This window comes from Rhinolophus ferrumequinum, chromosome 12 (assembly GCF_004115265.2).
Source record: "Rhinolophus ferrumequinum isolate MPI-CBG mRhiFer1 chromosome 12, mRhiFer1_v1.p, whole genome shotgun sequence".
Classification (NCBI taxonomy): Eukaryota; Metazoa; Chordata; class Mammalia; order Chiroptera; family Rhinolophidae; genus Rhinolophus; species Rhinolophus ferrumequinum.
Genome location: NC_046295.1, coordinates 83,006,608 through 83,015,637, shown reverse-complemented (window position 1 = coordinate 83,015,637; position 9,030 = coordinate 83,006,608). Strand labels below are relative to the sequence as shown.

Below are 9,030 nucleotides of genomic sequence, written 5' to 3'. Positions count from 1 at the left end.
TCTCCCCGCCACCCCAGGTGTCTCCAGCAGTCCTGGAAAAATGTTTATTTGTGTAACAAAGCGCCGGCCTGGGAGCGGGGGCTGGGGAACCACGGCACGGTTCCCCCTTCTTCTGGGGGGTCACTTCTTCTTCTTCTTAGTTATCTTGAACTTCCCCTCGATCAGCTTCTGGGCCTGCCTCTTGATCTCGGCCCGCGAGGGCACGTAGCTGTGGTCCACGTCGGTGAACTGGAAGGTTTCTAGGAAGGAGGGAGAGGAGCAGGGAAATGCCTGTGGCCCCTCGGCTCCGCCCGCGGTCCTGAAGCCCTGGGTTTGCCCGCCGGCGTTCACGCATCACAGAGCCCGGCGGGTGTTAGCGTCTTATTTTCTGTATTCCTGATGCTCTGGCTTTTGGGTCTTACAGACCCGGGGAGAGACTGCGACCCGGACTAGCCAAGTCTTAGAGGCCGGTTGCGCGCGCTGGGCGCTGGACGTGTCTTCCACGCAAACCAACCCCTGCAGAGCCCTGCCCCCTTAATCAAACTCACACCAACTCACCCAGGGCCAGGGACCGAGCAGACAGACGGGGCACAGCCCCCATGCCTCGAGCCGAGCCCACTGGAGTTATTTCAAGGAGCTGATCTCAAACTGTTTACCCTGCCTTTCTTGCAGAAACCCCAGTAAGGGCCCGGGGCTCCCCTCGCTCCTCTCTGCCTCCTGACAGGGCTGGTGCTCCTCTGTCAGGAAATGTAACAAATTCTCCTTTCAAGGGCACCAGCCTCTCCATGTGCTCAGTAAGTCACCTCCATCAATTAAAATCCTGCGGTACAACTGACACACCCTTTCCAGACCTGACCCTCCTCAAAGCTGCCCTGGTCAGATGGAGCGAGTGGCAAGTGTCATGCCCAGTCTCTGTCCCTACACAGCTCAGAGCAGCCACCCACCCCACATCTACCCCCACGCAGGGCAGCCTGATGCCCCAGCCCTGAGACAGTACCTATCATATCTTCCTCCAGGTCCTCAAAGCTTATCCTGGTGTTCTGCTTCTCCTTCAGAGTTGAAGACTCCAGGGCGTCCCTCACCTTTGTGTTGACCTGCAGGGCAGGGGGCGGGGAGAGGGATGGGGGGAACTGTCTGCCGGCTCCGAGGGGACGTGGGACAAGTAGGCGCCCCCACCCCCGACCCAGGGCTACCTCCTCAGTCCTGAACAACATCTTCACTCGGTCAGCCAGGTACAGCAACTTCCTCTCGCAGTAGGCCAGCTTGCTGTGCACGTCTAAGCTTTCGGAGGGCACCACCGACTTCTGCAGACCAGGAGGAGGGGCTGGTCTCCCAGGAACGCTGCGTGGGGGCGGGGGCTCCGCCCCACTCCCCACAGGCGGGCACCTGGGCCCCGGGCAGGGGGATGCCCATCAGCCGGAAGTACATGTTGTCGACGCCCGTCTGGATGGTCAGCAGCAGCTTCTGGCTCTTGGTCATGTTAGCGTGGGCCAGCTGGAGCCTGTCCTCCTCCTCTCTCAGCATGTCCCTCATCTTCTCCTGGATGGACTTAAAGCTGTTGAGGACGATGGGGAGGGAGGTGGCACAGTCCCGACGGTGAGCATCCCATGCTGGCTGCTGTGCTAAATTCAGGGGCTCAAGAGCTCCTATGTGGGTGCATGAGTGCCCCGGCCCGTCTGCAGAGCACTTGCAGCCGCACCTGCTGGGTGGCTCCCGGAGCAGGGCAGGGCCCCCGGGTACCTGACGGAGCTGGGTGTCTGGTGGAATTTGAGCAGTGTCTGCTCTGCTTCCAGCTTCTTCATCAAGGCCTCCAGCTGACTCCGCCTGTCCTCACAGTCCTGCATCTGCAGCTCCAGGTTGTTCTCCGTGTTCCTCTGGGCCAGGAACTGGCCGGTGATGTCCTGGCCGGGCCGAGAGGAGAGAAGCAGGTGGGGCCAGGCGAGCAGGGGCCCCACAGGACTAATGTTCTGGGTCCTTCCCAGTGGTCGCTAATGATGTTGACCACAGCCAGGCACTGAGGGCTTGTGAGGGGCCAACCATGAGTGAAGCCCTCACAGAGAGCAGAGGGCAGCTGATCCAAGGCACGCACAGGAGACCCCGCTGAGAGACTGCACGGCTTTGAGCTGCTTGTCCAAGACCGGACAAGCTTCTGTCGGCCCTGGACGGGAGCTCAAGGCTTACTACTAATAAACCCAGATCAGATTAAAATGAAAGGGGCGGACAGGTGGAGAGGCGGCTGCTGATTGTGATGCTGTCCAGTTTGGGAAGGGAAACGGCTGCACGTGGAGGCCATGCTCTTGTGTGGACCCTCAGATTCTGTGGTTCTGTGCGTCCCTGGAATGTGGCTGGGATGTGTTAGCCATGTCCCAGGTGGGCCCTCTACTCTGAGCTGTGGGGGCCACAGCGTGGGTGTCCATTCACTCAAAAGGTGCCTGCACAGCCTGGCCCAGGGCCTTGGGGGGGGGCGCAGGGACCGCACCCGCCCTCCCCCCGTGCCCCAGGAGCTCCAGAGAGCAGTACCCAGAGGCGGGAGCACCGCACAGTGGTCTTGACTTTCTCCACCAAAGCGGTCAGGTACGTCTGGTATTCGATGTCTTCCTTGGAGTTCTCTCTTTTCTTCACTGGGCAGAGCAGAGGGGAAGGACGGCCAGCATGCAGGAATGGTGTGGGAGCTCTTTGCAAGGCCTCGGATGCCTCCGTACGTGTCCGGTCATCAGAGAAGGCCACCCAAGAGCTGGGTCTCCTCAGGTGTCTCCTTAGGAGGCACCTTACCCTTCCTTACCCTTCCTCCTCCTCTGACCCGGCCCTTCATGGGTGCCCCAGGGCAGCCCCATCCAGAGGACCAGAAGCAGACCTCCATGGGGCTCAGGCCAGGGGACTGGACTCATCTCTTCTGAGGAATCACTTGGTGACTGGGCCCTGGGTTGCCAGTGTGGTTCACAGCGCACAAGCCGGGGGCTCAGCCAAACGTGGCCGCGAGCCTGACACCGGCTCTCGGCCTCTGCAGGTATAGCCAGGGAGAGGCAGGGGCGTGTCTGTGTCCCTCACCCCGGCTGCAGCAGGTCACACCTGGACTCATGGTGACCTGACCCGGTGGACCCCCAGGGACCCCGGTCGGGGCGCTGAGGGAGCTGAGCATTACCTTTCAGCATCTCTGTACTCATCAAATTAGAGAAATCCAAGTCCTTCTGGCCCTGATGGGAGGACGGGGAGGTGAGCAGCGGCCTCTGCTGAGAGGCCACCCCCACTTTCCTCGTGCTGCAGTGGAGGTCATGGACGGGACTCACACGGCGGTACTTCTCGCTGGTCTCCTTGGTATGGACCTTGTCGATCAGCTTCTTCTTCTGGTTGAGCTGGTTTTCCCGTGCCCAGCGTTCCTCGATGAAGGTCGCCTCCCCTTGCCTCATGTTCATCTGGGGACACAGGGAGGCAGGTGGGGTCTGTCTCAGCACGGCATGCCATGGCCCTGAATCCGGCAGTCACTCTTGGTCCCCATCTTCCTAGATTTGGGAGCAGCGTTCAGGGCTGTGGGCCTCGCCGTTCTTCCCACAACATGATGCCTGCCGCTTCCTCCGCCGTCTTGGTTTCCGCCATCCTCTCTCCCACCTGGCTTCTGAGCGGCTGTGCCTTCCCTTGGAGGTACACTCCTCGCGGGAGCCACCCAGCTGCAGCCACAGCTCGGGGGCCACTCCCAGGTGGTAAGGGATTTCTCTCTCCAGCCCAGGCTCACGGCTGCCTCCTGGTGGGCTCCATTTACAGCTCACTAAAGTGTCTAGAAACAAACTCATCATCTTCCCCAAACCTGGTCACTTCCAGTGTGTCCTGCTTCAGTGGCTAACCACTGTCCATCCACGTCTGCTGTGGCATCCTGGATGCCGCTCTCTCCCTCACCACTCACATCTAACTTGGTGCCAAACCTCATCGGGTGACTTCTTAAAGGTTTCTCGGCTTCTTCTGCGTTCGGCCACCCACTCCACCACTGGTCTGGCCTGACCGACCAGCCTCTCGGCCCTGGTCCCCTCCAGCTTCTGCAGCCAGAGAGCACTTGTTTGAAAACACATGTCTGACCCGGTTTCCTGTCTCTTCCCAGGACTCCAGGTCATCTGAGGGCCGACACCTGAGCCCAGGATCGCTCGCTTCTCTGCAGCTCCTGGGCTCCCGCTCCTCATGAATCCTTTGGGCCCCGTTCTGCCCCCGGACCTCTGTTGTCCTTCCGCCTCCAGGGCCCCTCTCAATACCAGCTCCCTGAGCAGGTCAGCACCCCACAGCACCCTCTCTCTCTGCAGCGCTGGCCTGAGGCTATGTGACATGGACGGCTGGATGAACGCTGCCTCCCCATCATGCCTTGCAGGGGTCTTGAGGCAACCTTGGCACAGACTTTGAGGCGACCTTGGCACAGAACTGGCCCAGGCCCATTCTCTCCCTCCTCTGCTACCCCATGGCTTCCTGCTTAGTGGGGCTCCCTCTGTCCATAGCCACAGTGTGAGCAGAGCAGGCTGGCAGGGGGGTGGCACTGGCCTCCTCCAGGTGGCATGGGCATGGTAGTGTCCTGATGGGTTCTAGAGTCCTGCAGGGAGCCCAGCTGGTACCTGAGCTCACCTTGACCTCATCCGTAATCATAATGGCGTCTCGGGACATGACTGTCACGTCTGACAGTTCTGAGCAGTAGTCAGCCACGAGCTTCTGCAGCTTGTCCAGCTCCGGGGGGTATCCTGCCAGCTCCTGCACCCAAGGAGCAGGGAAGGTGGGCATAGAGCCAGGCACATGCCACCTGTTCCATGCCCACGCCCTGCCCCGCCCCCTCCTCACTTTTCCTGTGGCCTCTAATCCCACCCCTCAGCCCAGACCGAAGGCGCAGAACAGTGGACTGTGGCCCCGGCCCCCCACCAGACACAGAGCAGGTGAAAGGAAGTGTTTTGGGGACGGCACAGCATCTTCCTGGTAGACCCTCCCACTGCCCGGGCCCAGATAGCCCAGAGACACTTCCGATGAGGTTGCGATGGGGTGTCCCACTGTGGAGAGGTGACTCTGAAACCCAGCGAGGCCTGCTGCTGGGGAGCAGCTGCTGTCGGAAGTGAAGCAGAGGGGCTCAGAGGGGCTCAGAATGGGTTTGGGGTCAGAGGCTCAGGGCTCAAGGCCAAGGCCACCCTGACCAGCTGGCTGTGGGCCTTGGGAGAGCCACTTAACCTCTGTGAGTGTCCCCATCTGTAAAAAGGTGATAATGGCTCTTTCAGAAGGTACTGTCAAGGTCGACTGAGGACATAAGTGAGGTACTTAGAATCGGGCCAGGGTCATAAACGTCCAAGGTATCTCAGCTTTTAGTATTTTGTCGTTAATAACTACAGTGTAGAATCTCCGCTGTGTTGTGTTTTTTGTTTTGTTTTGTTTTAATGCAGGTGATCACTGGTGTTATTAGTATTTTTAAAACGCATATGTTCTGAGAAGAGAGGAAGGTGTGTAGGGGGCGGGGTGGACAACACAACGTGCCCAGGTGAAGGAGGGGTAGACCCTGGGGTGCAGTCGAGTGGGAAGCTGTGTGAGGAGGAGTGGGCCCAGGAAGGAAAGGTGAGCAAGGCCTTCAGGTGAATGTCCAAGACAGGGGACCGAGGCAAGAGGCACAGGCTGGAGGAGGAAGCTTTGTGCTGCCTGGCTCTGGGGGCCACAGTCAGGGTCTGGCTGTGACCCCAGCCGGGAAAAGCTGCAGTGCTGAGCCACCCACCACGTCTTGCTCCCAAACCACACACCTCTGTCACCTTCCCGGCCCCACTGCCCTCCTGCCCTCCAGAGCTCCGCCTACTCCAGCCTCAGGATGAAGAAGTTTCGGGTGCTTCCCTCACTGTCCCTTCTCTCAGCACCTTGGCACCCACCCTCCGGCCCTCCTACCATCTACACCTGTGGCAGGCGCCTGTGCTCTGCTGTGTGGGGGCGAAGGGGGGCCTCGTGTGAAGGCGTTTTGCCTCACAGTGGTCTCATGGCCCCCAGGGGCCTCCGCTTGGCCTCCGCCACAGGGAGCAGGGCAGCTGGGACAGAAGAGAGGTGGGCAGGTGGGCAGAAGACGAGGTGACAGGCCTGCTTTGAGGAAACTTGCCCTGTATGACGCGGGGACTTTCTGAGGGTGCAGGGCTTATCGCTTGCCCTCAGCGGCTGGGCAACGAAAAATGACGGGCAAAACAAAAGCCACACTATACCATCAAGTACATGCAAGAAATCCAAACAACTCCCATTTGTCCCATAAGATGCCTTCTTGGAGTAGTAAATGATATTCCTAAAGGAATGTTTTTTAGGTGCTGGTGCCCTCAGGTGGTAGGCCTGGAGGAGATCGGTAGGCCTGGAGGAGATCGGCAGGCCTTGGGGGCAGGCCTTGGGGGCAGGCCTTGGGGGCAGGCCTTGGGGGCAGGCCTTGGGGGCAGGCCTGCCCAGGAGGCGCCTGTCCCCACGGAGATCCCAGCCCTGCGAACAGGCTGGTGCCTGAGACCCCTGCCCCTGCCGGCCAACTGGGCTCCCTGGGGCTGGGCTGCGGGTGAGAGGCTCACTTTCTTCAGGTAATCCAGCAGGTCCACGTATAGCAGGTGGATGTTCTGACTTGTGGTGATCTTGATCATGGTTTTCTCAATGTTGTTCTCCAGCTGGCGGATAACCTGGGGATCGCCCAAGGGCACAATGAGAGCCAGGCCATCTGGAGCCTCAGAGGCCAGCCCAGGATGAGGCTGGGCTTTCTTCCAAGGGGGGGGGTCCCATTCACCTAGCCCCGCCTTCCTCATTAGCCTTGCCCCACCCCGCCCTCGGATCCCCAACCCGCGGAGCCCCGCCCCTCACGAGCTCCGCCCCCAGGCTCCTGTCGCCACCTGCTGCAAGCGCAGCTGCTCCTTCGTGGTGTCGGGCTGGTTCTGCAGGCGGGTCAGCTCTAGCTGCTTGCTTTCCAGCTGCTTCCCGCGCAGTCGCACCAGGTGGATCAGCACGTTGTGCACGTTCACGCGGTCGAAGATGTGCTTGCGCAACTTCTCCCGCGCCACCTGGGTCGGGGAAGGACACGGCAGGCATGTGAGTGCATACGGGGCCCCGGGCCCGCCTGCAGCCGGGCGGACCGGGAGGGACCCTGGGGTAGGAAACGCGCTGTGTCGCGTACCGGCTCCCCAGCGTCGTTTAGTGAAGGGTGCACTGGCTGGGCTGGACTGAGGGGCCCTCCTGAGGTCTTACCTCCATGGTGCAGCGGCAGTGCGCCAACCTCGTCGGCATGTCCCTCCCGCAGGCCTTGGAGATGGTCAGCTGGTCATACTGTGGGGCGGCAGTGGCCGAGCTGGTGGAGGTCCTCTCTGCACCCCAGGCCTCCGGCCCCTCCAGGCATTCTCCCTGGGCCTCTTCTGCCCAGTGCTACCCAGTAGCAAGACCTGCAGAGTGCTACAGGACCCCATCCAGGCCGTCCTAGCCTGGATGTGATGGGGTCCAGAGAGGAGGGCCCACGTGTCCCCTACATGGCCAGAGAGCTAGAGGGGCCCCAATTGCATGGGGCAGCCCAGGAAAGGGAACCTAGTGAGGGAACCGGCCCTGCCCTCTGGCGTGGGTGGTGGGGAACCTGCCTGCTGGGCTCTCTGGAGCCAGCACAGGCCCCTGCGAACCTCTCTTCAGATGCTCCCTGGCTCCAGAAAGGTTGGGGTCAGAAAGGGGAGAGGAACAGAGCTGCCGGCCCTCCACCTGTGTGTGTAGTTTCAGCATGTGCCTGCCCCACCCCCACCCCCAGACAGCACGGAGAGGGCAGGGCTGTTCACCTTCTTGGCCAAAGCCTCATCTTGGGCCCCACGACGGATGTTTCTGCGCAGGAGAGCCATTGTCTCCTTGTTCTTGACTGTCTTCTCCTTCACTGCCTGGATCTGCAGCGCCCGGCATTGCTCTGTGGCCCGGGGGACGGATGGGATGGCCACGGTGTAGGCCAAAGCCCTGGCAGATTCCAGGGGACAGGGGCGGGGAAGCTGGCAGCAAGGGGCGCTGCCTCTACCGCCATGCTCCTAACTCCTTCCCGGCTGTCCCTGCCAGTGTCACTGCTTAGCAGTGCTCATCTGGACGGCGGGTAGTGCACAGCTGTGCTGGGCAGTGATGGAGAGGCAGAAGCCAGGGATGGGAAAGTCCTGTGATCCCCTCCAGACCTGCTGGCCACAAAGGGGGTAGGTCCCTTCCTGTCCCCTCTGGCTTGGGGCCCACAATGTTCACGGATCTCCTTGAAGCCCCTCCCAGCTTCTGTCCCCCACCCCTGTCCCCTTCTTGGCTGGCCTCTTTGATCCCTTCTCCCAGTTCAGTTTGGGGGGGTGGGCAGTAAGGCGACCACTAGCCCGTTTGCCCTGGACTGTCCTTATGTTAATTGCAATGGTAAGTCCTGCCCCTGGGAGCCCGAGCCCAGTGCGGGGGTGGCAGTGGTCACCCCAGCAGAGGGCTCACCCTGGAGCCGAGTGATTGTCTTCAGCTCCTGGATCTGCTCGTCCGTATCTTCCTCGCTCTGCATCTTCATGGTGGCCCTCTGGGCCCTGTGCTCTGCCTGCCCACCCTGCTCAGCAGGACGGCAGTTCAGATTGCCCCGGAATCCTGGCCATTGTGATGGGTTCCCAAGGTTCCCAATGCCCAGGGAACCCTGGAATTCCTGGCCAGCCTCCTCACCGCCGTCTGCCCCAGCCCGCCTGGGGTGTCCCCTGGACACTGGAGTCTTATGGCTGCCCTCTGCTCAGGAGCGCTGTCTGGGCCAGGCACCCTCCTTCCACAGGGAGGTGACATGCGGTGGTTTGGCAGTGCACCCCACACTGGCCCCCCGCACCCTCTCAACCCCTCCATTGAGCTTCCTACAACTCCCGACCTCACTGCCTTACAGGATCCCCACCCCCCCACCCCAAGTGCAAACTGCACGCTCTCGGTGGCCTGGCTCACGAGACCCCCAGCCTCGGCCCTCACTGCCCAGCCTTCCCTCCCCTCGCCTGCTGCCCGGAGCCACGCTGCTCTGCCTCCACTTCCCTGGGGAATTCCTGGGTCTAGCTTTAGCTGTTTCTCCAGGAGGGGTCAGTCCCCTAT

At 61.2% G+C, this 9,030-nt stretch overlaps 1 protein-coding gene across 1 annotated transcript; it reads right to left on the bottom strand.

Annotated features, from left to right (window-relative positions):
* On the bottom strand, positions 1-8,829 carry CCDC183 (coiled-coil domain containing 183). Its single transcript, XM_033123191.1, has 14 exons — positions 8,410-8,829; positions 7,746-7,867; positions 7,177-7,254; positions 6,825-6,992; positions 6,513-6,617; positions 4,579-4,701; positions 3,267-3,392; positions 3,122-3,173; positions 2,500-2,600; positions 1,720-1,880; positions 1,366-1,534; positions 1,173-1,283; positions 977-1,073; positions 1-239 (listed from the first exon to the last, which is right to left on the bottom strand). Exons 1-14 carry the CDS (start codon positions 8,477-8,479, stop codon positions 121-123), a joined length of 1,602 nt encoding a protein of 533 aa, XP_032979082.1. The 5' UTR covers positions 8,480-8,829; the 3' UTR covers positions 1-120.
* Between the last annotated feature and the right edge of the window lie 201 nt (positions 8,830-9,030).

What these genes read in the sequence shown, in the direction of transcription:
- CCDC183 (XM_033123191.1), bottom strand. Translation starts at nt 8,479, where the DNA reads ATGAAGATGCAGAGCGAGGAAGATACGGACGAGCAGATCCAGGAGCTG. An exon ending in ACTGCCGCTGCACCATGGAG is followed by an intron (nt 6,993 to 7,176) that starts GTAAGACCTCAG and finishes TCCCCGACCCAG; the next exon opens with GTGGCGCGGGAGAAGTTGCG. An exon ending in AGCAGCTGCGCTTGCAGCAG is followed by an intron (nt 6,618 to 6,824) that starts GTGGCGACAGGA and finishes GGCGATCCCCAG; the next exon opens with GTTATCCGCCAGCTGGAGAA.